General features: G+C 48.9%; 1 protein-coding gene across 2 annotated transcripts; it reads right to left on the bottom strand.

Annotated features, from left to right (window-relative positions):
* Nucleotides 1–461: 461 nt before the first annotated feature.
* Nucleotides 462–16,013, bottom strand: NRIP3 (nuclear receptor interacting protein 3). Of its 2 annotated transcripts, none has more exons than XM_076344031.1 (7): nt 15,769–16,013; nt 8,720–8,899; nt 7,906–7,988; nt 4,680–4,819; nt 4,202–4,254; nt 4,005–4,102; nt 462–2,618 (listed from the first exon to the last, which is right to left on the bottom strand). In XM_076344031.1, the coding sequence occupies exons 1-7, from the start codon at nt 15,940–15,942 to the stop codon at nt 2,603–2,605; spliced, it is 744 nt and encodes a 247-aa protein (XP_076200146.1). In that variant the 5' UTR covers nt 15,943–16,013; the 3' UTR covers nt 462–2,602. The 2 variants fall into 2 exon arrangements, with proteins under 2 accessions (XP_076200146.1, XP_076200148.1); XM_076344033.1 differs by having other exon boundaries at nt 462–2,615.
* Between the last annotated feature and the right edge of the window lie 1,349 nt (nt 16,014–17,362).

Here is a 17,362-nt window from a genome sequence, read left to right as displayed (position 1 = left end):
GTGGTCACATAGCTATTGCACACATGCCTTACCTGTCTTTTGCTCTGACCACTTTCTTTTCCTAGCTTCATAAAGTTTACAAAGTTGCCTTCGTACTCCCCTACACTGGCTGGCATTGCCCCAGCGAGCTAGCCAAACCCGGCAGAAACAAACTCAGCTTTCCAAAGAGTAAAACTCGAAGCAGCACAAGCAGGATCTCACACCTCCTTTGGGAGCGAGATGCATGGCAACAAAAAGCTGGGATTTCAAATGCTCACATTTTACCACAAGTGCCGTGTGCCATTTAGCCTGCCCGGTTAGTGCGTCTCCACTGCCGCTCTCTGTACAGTCCGATGGCAATTCCCAAGAGCAGCACAAAAGCACTGTGGAGCCCCACCAGGGTAAAGAGTGAAATGAACTCCTGTTCTCAACAGAGAAGTGCACTGAAAACAAATAACCAGCATATCCAGCGTACAAGCAAATAAACAGCAATAACAATGTAACTTTATTTAGATTTAATTTGACATTTAGCACAGTAATAAGCACAGAAAGAAAGAACTACCAAAATACCAAACTCATAGCATATAAAATAATCAAATGTATTTCATATTTAGTGAAATATTTCTACACCACATTGGTGGGACTGCCCTGGGCAGCCCAACCCTGTAAATATATATATATAGCTGTGTTATATAAAATACTGTATGTAGAGAAAGCACTGAAACTTATCACCAAAATAGAAAATAGCTCAAAATATGGATAGTTCAGATTTGCTAGTCATACCCAATATTGAAAAGAGGTTCAAACACACTGCAGGAGATAAAGCTCCAGCTTAGATGCCGTGGCAGGCATGAGATGGCATTACTGGGCACAGACTGGCTAAAGCTGGCAGGAGCCTGGCTCGCAGGACAGGTTCCGGACCTGAGCCAATGGCCACGAGGTGACAAGAGTTACTGGTCCTCGCCCAGGACTGTTGAGACATCTTCTAAGTGGAAATGCCAGTGACGATGGTGCTTGTGGCTGATGCTACACACCACAGGATGCCTGGGTGAGTGGTGCATTAATGTCTGCAGGGAGGCTTAAGTGCACATGCAGCTGCTTGGATCCCGTAGTAGACCCCTCAGCCCAGCTGAGCCACGCTACAGCCTGCGCCTGCCTGGGGCCAAAGGGTGTTTTTGCTAAGTAAGAGCTGCCGGAGCAGCGCTTCCACTCCTGCGGCACGCAGCTGGCCCTTGTGGATCCGGCTGCAGCAGGACTGGCCATTGGCAGATACACAACATCACAAGGATATTATTCTGAATTTTAAAGATGCCTCTTCAGCAGATGACAGTAATTAATTCCCATGAACTTTTAAAAATTTAGAAAGCTGCTTTTGTGCAAGGCGAGGCTCCCCCAAGCAATACCATACGCTTGTCCTGGTCTGCAAGCAAGCAGCATGTGAAGTAGCAACCCTGCTGCTACAGGACAGTAACACCAAATGAAATGTTTGTCCTGGCGAAAACTCCCACCTGCCCTGAGGGTGATCAAGGTTAGTGTTGTACTTAAGATCCCAGGCAATTTGTAAATAGATATAAAAAATATGGCATTTCTGGCAGCAACACTGAAGTCCAAGTGGAGTCGATAACCCGCACCAGCACATAGCCTGGGTGCTGCTGGTGCTTCAGGCTGGGTGCTGGGCGGGCAGGCGGAGGCACCAGTCCTGACAGCAGGGGAGAACCGAGGGCGCATTGGGGCCATTTGGTTCCTGATATATCAATGAGGCTCTGTATCTGCTGCTTTCCAGACAACATACTTTTGTGCTTTTTTGTTGCTTTTTGGCTCAATACAATGATTAATTTTCCTGACTACTCCTGCTAGGAAGGCAGCCGAGACCTGCCCAGAGGATCCCTCCTCGGGGTGTTTCGAGCCCCAGCAAGGCAGCGCCATGATGGGCTGCCCCGTGCCAGCACCAACTCCACAGTGAGCTGGGGGCTGTGGGAGATCACCCTGGGAGCCCTCCCAAACCCTGTTTCTATGCTTCTGCCACGCCACTGCAGAGAAGCCTATAACCCATTAATAATTCTGTAATTGCTCTTTCTCATCGAGCCAGCAGTTGCATCCCTAATTACATGGCAACAATACTATGATAACAGGATGACCTATAATTCCTAGGTGGTATTAGCATTGTTATTTTACTCTGAGTAACTTCCTCATAATGGCCATTTGAATGTGGCAATATCAATTAAGTGAATATAAATGCTTAGCCCCTGGAAAAATCATTAATAAAAATTTCATTCTGATAGCCTCTAATCACAGCTAAATACAATTACTCATACGAGGCCACTATAAAAAGTATTTTTCTCATCAGAAGAAATTAATAAGGTTTTCCCAACTGTTTGTAATAAAGAGGACACTATATAGAAAAGTCCAAAAAATAAGCACACATTTGTTTCTCAAAACTCATAGATAAACATGACAATATCTCTAAATTGCTGGCTACTGAACAGGATTTCATTTAGCTCTACTCAAGCTGTAGCCTAGTATAAATGTTTTCAAAGCAGCGTGCTGCTATTTCATCTGGAACAGCTGCACAGGGTTTCTTTGATGTCAAGCTCTTGTGTGGGAACGGTGTTTCAATTTCTTTTCATGCCTCCGAACTGCTGAAACAGGAAGGAAAAGACATTCAATAAAATAGGCTTTCTTCATGGAAAAAAAAAAAAAAAAGCAGCAGCAAAATTTGGCCTTGAATACAGTACCAAGAAATAATTCATCACTGCAGTGGTGACAGAACTACACTATGCCTCTCACATCCCTATTTCAAAGGAGAAAGGGAAAACGTTCTGTGGTTTTGCGCTGCAACACAGTCTCCCTGTGGTGCTGTACCAGGTGCTCCCCAGGCTTGTGCGCTGGCAGCACCCGTGGCCAGTGGCTGTCCTGGGCATGCAGTGGGTACAAAGGCGTTCTTGTCCTGACTCCCTGCACTAGTGCATACATCCCTCATGTACTCCACAACGAGCATGAATACAATTAGCTGAGGAAGGTCTACTCCTTTTCCACTCCCACCCAGGCTCCTCGAGCTCGGCAGTGCCCCGCACAGCAGGCTAGAGCTGCACGGGGGCTGCAGGACGTCCAAAATGACTATGGCTGGTCATGACAGGCAGCTAAAGAAGGTGCTGCCCTACATCATTTGCCAAAGATGCTTTCTTATGCAGTGAGCAAATGTTTTTTAGATGGCTAAAACAGTGTCTGCAGCACTCATCGCTGAGCAACCACAAGCACTGCCTGCGAAGCCAGAGAGGCACATAAGTGCAAATCGCCCTCTCAGGCACCGGGCGCCTGCTGGTTTCATAAGTCAGAGGCAGGAGCCAGTGATAGGTCTCTTTTTCACAGTGCTCAGCGAGGAGGAGCCCCACGCAGCGCCTGGAAGCAGGGGGATTGCCCTGCCTGCTGCCTGCCTGACTGCAGAGCCAGCCATCACAAGTTACACACGTTTAGGAGGTACCAGAGCGGGCAGTACAGATTTCTCGTTCTATAGGGAGATAAAGCTGAAAAAGTCCAGGACATCAGGAGCAGCTGGCAGAAGGGCAGCCGGGGCAATGCGGGGAGAAGTGGCAACACCGTTATCTCCAGGCAGGATCCCTCTCTCCTGCACTTTGCAAAACATTCATGTGGTTTTATTTGCCTTGCTTCATAAATATTTTCCAGAAAAAGGTTTGTTTGGGAATACTCTCAAAGCAGCGCTCAAGGAGTCTTCCTAGTGACCTCCAAAAGTACATTTGCTAAGGTGTTTCCCCGTGCGTTTTCAGACACCCCCTTTGTTGTACAATGCTTACTGGGAAAAAAGCAGCAAAAGCTGAAAAAGGCTGCTGAAAAAGCCAGGGATTCTGTTTCAAAACTCAATGAGATGATGAAAACAATTTCTGCCAGTGCCGGTGAGCTCTCGCTCGCCTGCAGAGAGGGTCTGGGAGCTCCTGCGTGGCTGTGCCGGAAGGCACTGTCATCAGGCTCAGCAGCACACACGCAGCTCAGCTCCCCAACCAACTTACTGCTCTCCTGCCGCAGCGCTGCCACTGCCCACAAATGGGATTTCTTCCCTGTCCGTCTTCCCCAGAACAAGATGGTGCTTCTCCATGTTTATGACACACTGTAGAGAATAAATGCCTTTAGGTAAGAGAGAAAGCTGCAATTCACAGTGGTCCCAGCTCCCCCAGCATGGGTAAAAGCCCTGCTGGAAAACCCCTACCTTGAGAGATTTAAGTGTCTGCAACCCAAAGGAGAAGGGTTTCTCATTGTCTTCTGAAAAATAGGAACATTCAGATTTATACATTCAAAAAGTTCTCCCATGCTTTTTGTCAGTGACTCCACCCTTCCTTCATGGCTGCTCTGCTAAATAAAACCCTGTTTATAAAGGGACTGAGTTACTCCAGAGAGGTACGTGATCAAACAAGGGCAGGCGGATGTGCCTGCAGGGAGACACGGTGGTCGCTCCATCAGCACAGCAGAGCGCGAGCCTGGTGCCGCCAGCACAGCCCTGCTGAATGCATCCCCCCTCCCTCCCTCCCTCCCTCCCTCTGAAGCACCAAACAGGGACATTTGCCGCAGAAAAGCAGTATTTATTTTAATTTTAACGTGTTTCTGAAGCTTCATTTTTCCCCCTGGGTTAAGAGGGAATAGAGCCCCAGCCCATACGCAGAGGACCAGAGGAGCGCACACACACTCACCCACGATGAGGGCAGCGCACTCCACGGGGACCGCTCCCACTGTGAGGGCAAGGCACTCGATCCGGCCGATTGCCCTCACTTTGTACGGCAATGAAACCATCTCATCTTCGCCAGGGAGTGCTTTGAGATACTCCTTTAACCTGTGTATTGAAAACACTTCTGACATGAAACAGCCACGGTTCGGCTGCTCTGGCAAGGAGCAAACAGCATTTGGAGGGTACTTACAACTGAAGTGCTCTTAGCTTGCTCGTATTACCACGCCGTTATTGGAAGGCTGCTTTCTTGGCAGGTTTTCTGTGATGCTCTGCATACAGCCAGCAGCCTACACCCACATCAGACCATAGCACGACCCACGACGCAGCCCTGGGACTGCGTCAGCCCTTGCCCCTAGCAGAGCTCCTTACTGGGTTTTGCTTTTCACCTGAGGAATCTTTTTTCCTACATTTCCTCAAGACTTGGGGAAGCTGCTGATCTAAAATTGCTTCTAATGCAGTGCGGGTGTAAGGAAGGGATACTCCACCCCAGCTCCCACCTGTGGAGCCACCGACACCGTGTCCCCATGCCTCACAGCTGGGGCAGCACACACAATCCACGCTCGTTAGCACGTGCTGCTGCTGGGTTTAGTCAGAGGAAATGGGGACAGATCAATCACATTCAGCCTGAGAAAAGGAAAAAAGGGTGTCAGGGATATCTCAGGTACAGTTGTTTCTTCTATCCACACCCCATGAACTAGTCCAACAACACTGATTAATTATTTAGCTTCAGTTTCTCTTTTAAACTGAACGAGAATCTAATGGAAAGGCAGTTCAAAGCGGTGATCTCTCCCTCGGATAAAAGCTGTATTGCTTTTTGACTGTTTGAGGTACCTTTCTGCTGAGCTGCATTGCAGCAGTACATGTGTGTTTGTGTCTGTCCAGCCGTCCTGGGGGGAACCATCCCCCCTCAGAGACAGAGGCCCCGGGTCTGAGGTGGAGATTGCCCACACCATTTAGCACAGGTACAAGGACCAGGAGAGGTAGCAGAGAGAAGGAGCTGGATCCCCTCTGCCGCTTTCCTTAAAAAGCAGTGGGAACATATCAAGAAGTTTATGAGCTCCTTGGCCTTGAGCTAGCTTTACAACTGAGACTGACCCAAGGACGATGGATAGCACGTGGGCAATGCATGACTGAAAGCTGGCCAGGAAACTGAAGCGAGGTGAGGAGAACCACTGATGCATGATGCAGTGACACATCTTGGAGTTGGGTTTGAAAGTGGAAAGTCCCCAGCAGTGTGCAGTGACCAGAGCTGCTCATGTAACAGCTGCACACCTCCGCAGGGGATTTTTTATGCTGCAGCAACCTGCGAGCTAACCCCACTGCTTTCCTCAGAGGCGAGGGGAAGAGCTCAAATGGCACCATGACAAGATGCAAAAAGATTTTTAAAAAAGAAGGGAAAAATAGAGCCTGTGCCTTGGGCACACACACGCTGCTTTTAGGCACTGAGCCCCCAGAGACCACAGCAGTAGGGCCCATCCCCAGAGCCGCTGAGCCTCAACTGCAGGCAGCAGCACCCAGCAAAGGACACTGCGGGGCCCCTCCTGCCCTGGCAGAAACAAGAGCAAAATCACCTAGCACGCCTCTTCCCTCCTGTTTTCCAGGGCTAGGTTTAAACAAAATTTGTGTTTTATCATTGCCACACACACTGGACTGCTTTGAAGTAAAACGTCCTGGAGCTGTGCCTGTTGTCGCACGGGACCTACCACAGTGATGGCAGAGCAAGCCAGGCATCAGAGCCCTGGTTTTAACCCATTTGGTTAATCTGGCTTTAGCTTTTGTTCCTGCAAACACAAAGAGCAAAGGAGCTGCAGGAAGCTGCCTGCAAGGCAGCCCTGCCTGCTCATGCCTCGGCTGGCAGCACATGCAGGACGGGGTGTCGCCCTGGCTGCACTGTCTGCCTGCACACGCAATGTGGCTCTTGCACACCTCAGCGTCCGTGGGTCCCACCTAGCAGGAACCAAAGCTCGCTCATCGCTGATGAGTAACACTGGGGAGGGACATGGGCCTTTTAACTGCAGCTGTCCGGCTGATGGCTACAAAAGTGGTCTCACTCAAATCAGGAGGGAAGCCCCATAACCTGAGAGCAGAAACTGGCTCTAACCTATTTCTTAAGTGCTCTTTGACAGGCAGGACTACTGAAGCAGATTGGTGCTGCAAAAACTACATGGGAGACGCATGAGTAACAGAGAGCAAACTATCACAGAGCATTGCTGTGCAACTCAGATGTATTGAGCAGCCAATACGGCATCTTGCAAGATGAGACCCCTCCAAATGCACTGTTATCATCTGTAAGTTAGGCTAAGCAGCTCCACAGTTTGTGACAAGTTTGTAGTAAGCGCAGCCACCTTCCAGCCACTAAACACTGTTGTGCAAAGTAATTACTGTCTGGACAGAAAACAGGCACCATTCATTCAGGGCCATGCAGTAGTGTTCAGGGAGCAACTGCAGTTGGTTTTTGCATAATCACTGCAAGTCAGCGATAAAAAGCAATGACTCCATGGGAATAAAGTGCCCAAATCTCCTCGATACCGTGTGAGCTGATGCCTGCTCCTGCTCCTCGGAGAACAGCTGGAGTTTTGCTGCAAATGGCTGGCAGTCAGCTCTCTAACACTACGTAAATACATTTCCTTTCCCTTCAACCGGGAGAAATTTGTTATTGGGAGTAGCATCAGACACCAAATTTTGAGCACAATGCATGTACACAACTGCACAGCTGCTTTACACCCAGTGCTGGGGCCAGCAGTGCTGCAGCCACCAGCAGGAGCACGCCCAGCAGCCAGGTCCCTGCCTAGCAGCGGGGACCTGCAGGGCTGGGCTGGGCTGACCCAGCCCCACGCCTGCCCCAGGGACACAGAAGGCCAGGAGGGGTTTCGGCTATTTCACAAGGCACTGAACGACAAACAGGCAGGCACTGAAAAAATACAAATGCATCCAGCCCTCCAAAGGGATCTACTCAGGGGTGAATAGGTTGGTACAAGTAGCTTTCTATTTCAGCTCCCTGCAGGGACATTTAAGAATAAGCCAGGATTTGGTTGCAAGAGGAGGCTCAGGGGTTTTCCTGGGCACAGCCCAAAGCACTCCCTTCCAGAATGGCCATTGCTGGTGTGAGTGAAGCCCCAGCCCCCGGAGCGCTGCCTGTGCTGCCAGGTGCCACAAGTTCCCACAAAACAGAAATCCAGCTGGATATTTACCCTAGCCTGTCTAGGCAGGCAGATGACATGAGGTTGTGCTGTGAGCCGGTGTCCACCACGGCCTTCAGCTCCTTCCCCGCACACTGCAAGAGCAAGCAGAGATGGGAGACGATGCATGGGATGCGGGATGAGCGCAGGGTGTCCGGGGTCTCCGCTCCGCACACACCGGTCCCTGCCGAAATGCCAACATCTCCTTGCACCAGCCCATCCCTGCTCCACCGCACGCACAGTGCCCGCAGGGTATCACTTTGACCACCCCAGCCACCCAGGAGTTGGCTCTTGAGCTGCTTTTTGAATAAGGTGGTGCTACTAAACAATACGGTGTTGGGTCCTGAACACTTCCCGGCAGCATTTGCCCCTGCAGAGAGCAGAAGGGGCAGCCGCAGGCAGGAGGGGATATTGTGGAGAGGAGGAAATACAAAAGAGCGTGGGGGTAAGGAGGAGAAATGTAAAATTACTCTTGGGGAAAGAAAAGAGGGATGGCATTTGAGGAAAACAAATAGGCTGTGAGCACAGGGATTTGCCACGGATAATTACTCCTCAGCGTTTCAGCATGCTGCCCCAGCCTGGCTATTCCCTCCGCCCTGATGTCCAAGGGAAGACATCCATCAGACCAGTTTTCTCTGTGATACCCAGGTGGGTGTCTGTGCCACAGCAGTCCTGAGCTGCAGAGGGAGAGCATCCCCACGGCTGTGACAGCCCCAGTGGAGTGCAACCCTAATCAGGAAACATGGAGAACAAGAGCACAGCTTGAGGCTGTCAGAAATAAAATTTTGGGGGAAAAAAGACCAGAAGGCTGGGGAGGGACAATTACCTGGCAGCTCACCACTATGAGCTCCTCGTCCTCCGTTTTCCCTGAGCTGCCCAGTTTGGTTTGATTCAGCTTGTTGGTCTGCGCTGAGATATCACTTTTCAGAGTCCAGCTGCCTCGGCTGCTTCGTAATTTTGATAAATTTGTCTCCATCAGGCGCTTCTGCAGGATATTATGTGGTTGCTTTAAGAAAAAACACACACAGAAGAGCAGGGTGAAGTCAGAAGAAAGCCACGAAGTGACCTGCATCACCAGCCTGCTTGTGGTGCCTGCAGGCCAGCGCTGCTCTTGTGGGAGGGATGCCCTAAAGTCTCACTCTCCCTGATTCCCAAACTACACGTACTCTTCCTAGCCTACATCTGTTTGCTCTCCTGCCAGCTCTGGCTTACCTGGCTTTGACTAAAGAGAACTACTTTGTATTGGCAAGGGAATAATCCTTTCAAAATATTAACCAGAATTTGGAGGGATGCCTTTCTTTTTCCAAACTCAAGTTCAAGGTTTGATTTCATATAGGAATCAAAACAAGTCAGGCTTTTCCAAGCTAGTGTTTCAGCTGCAATTGCCTTCATCTGTTGATAAGGATATCGGGAATTCTGCAGTGATGTGAAAAGTTAAGAGGTAACAAATTACCTTTCCAATTACACACACCACCTAAGTATGAAAAAGGTGTATGGACTTACTGAATGAACACAGATGCTTTCATTGAGCACTGGCATGGCTGGCATAACCTGTGTCCAGCCTCCACCTGTGGCAATGCTCTTTGCATTAATTGACCCAGAATTTAAGAAGCTGATTTGGGTGTCTGTGCATTGGCTTTTACAGGTGCGAGTGAACAAGGCACAACTGCAAGAAGAGAGCTACAGATGGTGTCTATTGTCAGACCTGGTCTGGCCTTTAGCTCAGAATTTGATCTAAAATTGCCCTGTGTCTCTCTTCCCTCCGCATTTGTATTTAGCTGCTAAGGGTGAGTAAATGGGACCAATCCTGGGTGCCATGCCACAAGGGGGAAAGGAGAGGAGGGGAAGAGAGAAGATCATCTGAGGTAGGTAGGTAGGTAGGTATTCTCCTGGGAACCCCCAACGCTTCGTATGGCGGCTTCTCGCTTTCTCTGTCATTTCCATTTGCTCTGTGAGAAGCATGTTGCCTCTCAAAATCTCCTCCAACTGCTTTCCCAAAAGCCTTTTTATGTTTAATGTTCGTCACGGATGGATGCACATACTCTGCTGGAGGTGAAATGACTCTGCTTGATTATCTGCTCATTTCTCTGCCTGGCTAATCTCCCTCCGCATTACTGCCCTTTCCTTCTGATTTTAATTTGTCTGCAGTGAGACCTTCTTACTCGTTTATTCCTGAATTTTTGCATTCATATTAAATATGCCTGTGTGTCTGCAGAGACATCTAAACCAGCAAACCTCTTCATCCCGAGGGAATTTAAATGGGATTAGGATAACTCAGGGAACCACGGCCCGAGGTTTTCAGAGTTGGCCAGCACGCACCTTTGTCCACAGCGCCTTGTCTTTAAAATAATCTGTGTGGCATGTTAAATAACAGCACTTACAAAAGGCTAATGCAACTTGGCATCATCCTAAAATAACTGCAACCACATTAGTGCTTCAGATCCTGCTGTAGGCATAACACGGGCGGTTAAACTAGACCTGACTGATGAAATTGGGTAGATGCAGCTAACACCAGTGGTCACTGGGACACATAATCTCCTTTTTTCCCCCACTTTTCACTGTTCTTACTTCTTCATACAACCTGCGACTTGAAAGGAAATAAAATTTCATTACCATTTTTGGTTGCAGGTGCTATGTCTGACCAGCATGCTAGAGAGCATGCCCTGTGTAAAGGTGATAACGTAGCTGCGCTCCCAACGATGGGGAGAAATCAGATCCGACATTGTGCTGTCTCCTTCACGCACAAGAAGTAACAAAGCTCCAGCACTGTTCTGGTGACCACCACCTTCCCAGTGAGACTGAACAGCAGAAACCAGTATTACTTAACTAGATTAAAGGCAGGCAGACTGGCTCCACTAGTAATGGACCCTGTGCTGAGGGACAAGCAAATCAGTTTGGAGGTGAGGGCTCCCTTACATGAGGCAGAAGCCGTAGGTGCACAGTCAGCACTGTGATTACCTCCAAGGCTCCTCATCTGAGGAAAAATGCAAGCCAGGGTTTGCTGACAGTGGATGGCACGTCCTTCTTACCCTTTATGTTTGCCTGCAACTCAGGCACACATCTGGAGGACTAATTCTTCACATCATCAAAAAAAACAAATGAGGGGATAGGGGACTGGAGAAGTAGATGGGTCAAGTTCCCAGCTGGCCAGAAGACAGCCTGTCGCACAGGGGTCACCTCCTCGCGCCCAGCCCTGCTCAGCTAGGACCGAAAGAAATTTCTGAATGGCATCATCCAGGACCGTCTGGGTGCTCTTCTGATCTGCCTGGCCTCAATCACGTTGCCAAATACCTTTGAAAGAACAGGCCGGAGAAGAACAAGTCACCAGCACACTCATCGTTGCTATTTTAACTGCCATCTACCCTTGATTTAAACCTAAATTTTTTTTACTACAAGTTCTCCTGTGGATTGTTAACCAGTTACATATGTGGGTTTTCTCAGGCCCTGGTTTTATGAATCCTATATGGGATCCATCACCGAAAAGAAAAAATCCAGCACTCAGTGAACATGAGTTACCACCACAAACGGGACTGTCTTTTCTTGACGCTTGCTCTTCTGAAAGCCGCACTGAATCCTGCCTTCGGGGGGACAAATGTTGCTTACGTTGTGCTCCAGTACAGAAATAGTCTAGCAAGAGGGGGCTGAAAAGGTTCCCTGCAGCACCATCCTGTCTCAGGCTATTAATTAGTTTGCTTTAACTTGTATTTCCCTTGACTCTCGTATGCAACAGCGTGAGGGATGTTAGTCACGGAGATGACTCAAGTGATGGATACATACTTGGTAAACAGATAACGTGCCAGGGGACATTTGCAAACGCACAATTTGCTGGAAAACTGCAAGCAGACCATGTCTGGGAGGGAAGGAGAGGAGGACAACCTCCTTGTGACAGCAATGGGGAAGGCAGCCGTGTTCTCCCTCCAACGCGGGCCGGCCACACGGCCAGGACCGGTGTTTGAAGTAACCCAGATTATCTGGTACTGTTTTTCTATGCATCACACAAAACTGTTGAAAGTTTTATAAAAAAAATAAAATGTTACATACCATTGTGTAAGTGCAAAAAAATGTTATTTCCTAGTATTGTTCAGTACAATATAAATACAAACCAAAATTTTTTTAATAAGATATCTCCCTTTCCATCCCTGAAACTTTGCAAAAACCTATAATCCCCTAACAAAGTCACGGTAGAAACCTAAAAGAAGTGAGTGGAGACACCAGCTATTGCTGAACCTATTTACCACTGTCTGTCAAAACCACAAATAATTCTGTCCAGTTTTGTTCCTGTCTAAATTAGACAGGAACTTGCTTATAAATTATAAGCAAGTGCATCGCTGCAGCTTGCAGTATCCATCTCTCTGGCAGGTTTCCCACTATTTTGGCTTCTAGATCTGGGGATAACAAGACCCGTCAACAACAGTTTCACGCAGGTGGAGATGAAAATCAGGGAAGATGCCAACTCCTCCCCTCCCCAAACCCATCTCAGGAGGTTTGCCCTCTCTTCTGTACCTAGACAGTAGAAAAAAGGAGTTTTAACACACCAACAGAGCTCGTCCCACCAAATAACCAATTTCTCTCTCTTCTTCCCATCCTTCATCCAAATTCACCTCTTCTACCAGCAGCCTGTGCTCGCGTGCTGTCAGCCCCTCTCGCAAGGGGGTGAGGCGGGACAAGAGATGCCCCCTGCTCTCCTGCACCCCCTGGGTGCCCAGGCAGCAGCCAGGTCTCTGACCAAGACAGTGCACGTAACATCAAAGTTTTTTGCATTTTAACCAAGACACAACAAACTCTGGGGAGTGCACAGTGGGAAAGCGGGGAAAACTGAATGCACTGCAATTAACTGCAATGTTGCACCAGCTACAGGAGCAGGGGATGGGGCCACAGGGGCACCCAGAGCTGCGTTGAGGACCTGGGCACCCAGGGGAGGCTCTGAGGGCATTTTGGGAGGGGGAAATGCTTTTTTTTGTTGTTTGTTACTCTTTGTAACTTTGGTTCCCAGCATGTAAATTGATGCAGGACTGTTTTGCCAACGGCCAGCACGCCCTGCCCAAGCCAGGCAGGGGGTCACAGTTATGGTGTCAGAAAGACCAAATCCCGGCTAACGACCACCTCATGCCAATTTTCTGGGCTTCGGGGAGGAGGCTAATAGTGAGGCATCAAAATAAAACCATTTCTGCTCTGTATATCTAGCCCTACATTTGCCAAAACCAATGTATGCTATACTATAGTTTGATCTTATACTAGGCAAACAAAGTGGAATACGTAAAGGGAGCAAGGAGCTAGAAGAGTTCGGTCCAACCCAGAATAATACACTGAAAAATATCAGAGGCTTAACATAGATAATTATAACAAGTATTTATCAAACCTGCCTATACAGGGCATCACCAGGAGAGACGCTTTGGGAGCTGAGTAACAGCACACAAGCTGGGGGACACCAGCACACCCACCCCAGTGACCTGCTGCTGCCTCGCTGTGCGCAGCACCCCCTTCACTGCAGCCAAAAGGAAGGGGATTTCTCCCCAGAATCGGAATGGTTGCTGCCAGCTGTCACCCTGACAGACAAGGTCTGTCCTCACCACCTGTCCCCGTCTCTGGGGAGCTGTTACCTCCTCTCTTCTCCTGCTGAGACTGCTGGAAAACCCCCCGCGGGAAACCCTGCATTAATAATGCCAGTCACGTCAAAAAGCCCTTCCACCCACGTCACCACAGCTGTCATGCAGCTTTAGACACGAAAATGTGCTGCTTTGTTAGGAGGTGTGCAGTTATCACAAGAAAGACGTGCAAATGCCCTGGGCAAAGACCCCTGATGCCCTGGGCCTCCTGACCATGCAGCTCAACCCCTCTGGACCTGGACCTCTCAGTTTGGGGCCATGCCAAGGTGGGGTCCCACATTTTGGAGGCTCTTGGTGCTTCTCCAGTCTCAGGGATGCACAATCTCCCACTCCTCCTGAGGACAACTCAGGAGCACGGGCAGCCACGGCACCGGGGAGACACGGTGGTTCCTCTTGAAGCGATGCTCACTGCTGTCCCGGCCATGTGTGGTGTGAGCACAGCGGTGCTGGCAGCAGTGCTTCGCTGCAACATGACCCACTGCAACAACTCTGAAATTCACGGCATCTTCTCTGGGACCATGGGAATGGGCCTGAGGACGTGCCAGTGCTGTTGCTTTGAGGACTCCCCATAGATCCCATGGGGCAGGAGGCTGTGGCCAAGGCAAGACCTGGCCACATGTGCCCACTGTCCCATCACCCCTCGCTGTGGCATGGGGACAAGGTGGTTTTGCAGTGGGGTGGCCCATACCAGCTCAGTTCTCACCCCATCCCTGGCCAGAGACCCACCACAGCCAGGGCAGCACACCTCTGCCACGCTGCACCTCCTTTTTGTCCTTGGAGGGGATCAGGAGCTGTGGCTTTGGCACATCCCTGGAGAGACACCCCCCCCCATGCAGACCCTCCTCACAGGGGCTGTGGGTGCAGCAGAGGTGATACTGCAGCCACGGCTCAGCCGGCACGGGCACAGGAGCAGGGAGGAAACCTTGGGTGATGTTTCTGTGACCAGGGCTGTGGCAAGGAGCCCCATGCTCTGCCCCTGGTGCTGAGGCCAAACATGGTCCTCACTGCTGCAGGGACAAGGACTTCAGTGCTCAGTGCCCCTGGCTCCTGCTACCTGTTACCTCTCTCACCTGGGCAGACCAGAAACCCCTGTCATCAGGGTCTCAGCCCCGCACACTCTGGGTCGCTGAGCCATGACATGTTATTTAGACTCTGCAGATAACAGTAATAACACCACCATCATGCTCTGAAAGGCACTTTGTAGTTCCCCGACAGAGAGCTGCTGTTCAGTGGTGACCAGGAAAGCTCCTTCCAAGCTTTTGCCTGGGCAGGAGCTTCACTCCCTACAACTGCAAAACATTTGGGACGTCAAAAAAATCACCTCCATGCACACTGCAGAGAACAGCCAACTCATTCCACTTATCTCAGCCAGGCAGAGACAAGCCTAGCCCAGCTGAGCAGGAAGGCTGTGACAGAACAAAACTACCCCACTAAAAATAAAAAGATTCACTTTTTTCAATGAATCTGTATCAAGCATTGAAAGAAGCAAATACTGTGTGTTGCAAGGTGCAAGAGTTTTGCAACAATTGGGCAAAAAAAACGTAAAGGAGCTTTCCTCGGTAGGATGTATTTTCTAGATTTTGCTCCTTACATCAGAACTTTTGATACTACATGTAAGTATCATTTCCCATTAGAGAAAGCTCAAACATTTGTGCACATTAGTATTTAGAAATGCTCTCCAGCCCCTGGACACGATGAAGAATATTGTATGTCAGCTACAGGATCACATGGATCATGGCATATGTAAATATGTAAAACCTAGAATTATGTGTCTTCATTTTAAAAAAAAAAATATGCATAAGCCTTTATCAAAGTGTAATCTCGGCAGTTTTATATTTTGAAGTACTAGTGACTGCACTTTACCAAATCTTTTATGATTGTATGTTGTGTGTATATATGCACCACAAACATATGTGTATATATGTATGTATTATATGAAGCCATTTTGATTTACTCTGATTCAGAGAGGATTTTTGTGCTGAAAACAGTATCCCATTTTCATGTAAATGTAAAAAAAAAAAAATAAAATCAAAAGCTTTTAGATCTGAGTGCCAGGCATCTGAAAGCACCTACTAGCAAAAAGCAACCCTGGTGATAACTAGCATCATATTTCTACTCTCTTCCTTTTACATACAAAAGCCTCATTTTTTTTAATCAATTTCCACAAGCAACCAACTTCTCCTAACAGAAAAATGGCATGAAGAAAAAAAATAGACACTGCCCTACCAGCTTCTTAAGTCTCCTTCCAGTAAACACAATAAAGCCTTACAGTATCTTTTGAAGTCCCCAGCTTCTTCAGCCCATCCAGAGGGAGGAGATCTGCAGAATCCTTGTGAATAAACTGAACCGCCTGCTTCATCCTCCTCTGCTGGCGGAGAGATGCCGCTTCCCTTATCTCCACTTCTTTTCTACTCGGCTCTGTCAGGATACCCGAATAAAACATCTTTCCACCCACGTACAGCTCGCTTCTCAAAGATGCGCCTCTCAGAGATGGAGCCAGGGAGATGCTCTATCGCCTGCGCTTTATAATCAGAGCCTGGTGACGTTTGGAGACCGACAGGTACTCCAGCCAGCGCCGCTGAGTAAAGGAGGGGTTGGGCACATTGCAATACGTTGCACAAACAACGGTGGGTGAGCTCAGGCTCGGTCTAAGGGAATAAATCAGCACAGTTCCTCCTTGCTGCCTCTCCTGAAAGCAAGATTAGCCGCAGGCATCCGACGGCTCTGGGGGACTGCTGAGGCTGCTGGGGGACTTCTGAGAGCTGCAAACAGCCCCAGGAGCCAGCGCACCTCCCAGCCAACCTCTGCAGGCACAGCTTTTTTTGGCTTGGATAGGGAGCCTGAAGTGTCACAGCTGGTGTCAGCTGCCCAGCACCCATGTGGTCCCGGATGCCGCTGCCCCACGGAGCTGGAGTGATGCAGCCCTGCACAGACCATGCAACTGGCCACGTTGAGGTTTGCTACCTTATACCTGGGGCCAGCGGGGTTAGGGCAGGCTCTGGATGCCACTGGCCTCACCGAAACATTACAGGCACCGATCTGCATCGTCACTGTCTACTCAAGTGCTCAGGAAGGGTAAGGACTGTCACAAAAATTGTCCCAGCCAAATTGGGGCATCTCAAATGTGGTTTTACACAGGGTTCCTATACCAGTCAAATGTTCAGGTACAGTACGATTTGACTAATCACTAGCATCCACACTACTGATTACTAATCAGAGTAAAACTTTGCAAAGCAACTATAGTTTTGCAGCATTCTTGCTGCTTGTCTATTGATCCAGACGTCACTGAAGCCAGTCTTGCTATAGTTACCTATCTCTAATGCCAGATGATGCTGGGAGGGTTTCAAAGACATGTTAGAGGGTGAGGAAAAATTTCTTTACTGAAAGAGTGGTGAAACATTGGAACAGGCTGCCCAGGGAAGTGGTGGAGTCCCCATCCCTGGAGGTATTTAAAAGACGTGTAGATGAGGCGCTTAGGGACATGGTTTAGTGGGCATGGTGGTGTTGGGTTGACGGTTGGACTCGATGATCTTAGAGGTCTTTTCCAACCTCAATGATTCTATGATTCTATGATGCTGGCGTTACCTTTGTTGTCCAGGAGTATCCTTTATCCTTCATGGGCAGCTCTAAGCTTCCAAGAAGCAAAGTCCTTATTCCTGGGGCCAGGCTGTCCTTTAGTTTGTTTTATTTAAGCATGAACAATACCAAAGTCTCCAGTAAAATTCCACTACCTCATTACATTAGAGTGCATAATGTGAACTAATACACATTAACAAACTTAATACACTTTCATACTATACAGACTGATTGATGTAATAGTTAGGGAAGGGCATTTTCTTAACAGGACTCACAGCGCACGTGTG

This window comes from Aptenodytes patagonicus, chromosome 7, assembly GCF_965638725.1.
Source record: "Aptenodytes patagonicus chromosome 7, bAptPat1.pri.cur, whole genome shotgun sequence".
Taxonomy (NCBI): domain Eukaryota; kingdom Metazoa; phylum Chordata; class Aves; order Sphenisciformes; family Spheniscidae; genus Aptenodytes; species Aptenodytes patagonicus.
Note: the sequence above shows the minus strand (reverse complement) of the source record. Positions and strands in the feature narration are given on the sequence as shown.

Excerpts from the sequence above, each read along its gene's own strand:
- NRIP3 (XM_076344031.1), bottom strand. The coding sequence starts at position 15,942 with ATGTTTTATTCGGGTATCCTGACAGAGCCGAGTAGAAAAGAAGTGGAG. Across the intron at positions 4,820-7,905 it reads GCCTGCCTAGACAGGCTAGG|GTTAAAGGAGTATCTCAAAG; the intron begins GTAAATATCCAG and ends TTCAATACACAG. Across the intron at positions 4,103-4,201 it reads AGACACTTAAATCTCTCAAG|TGTGTCATAAACATGGAGAA; the intron begins GTAGGGGTTTTC and ends TATTCTCTACAG.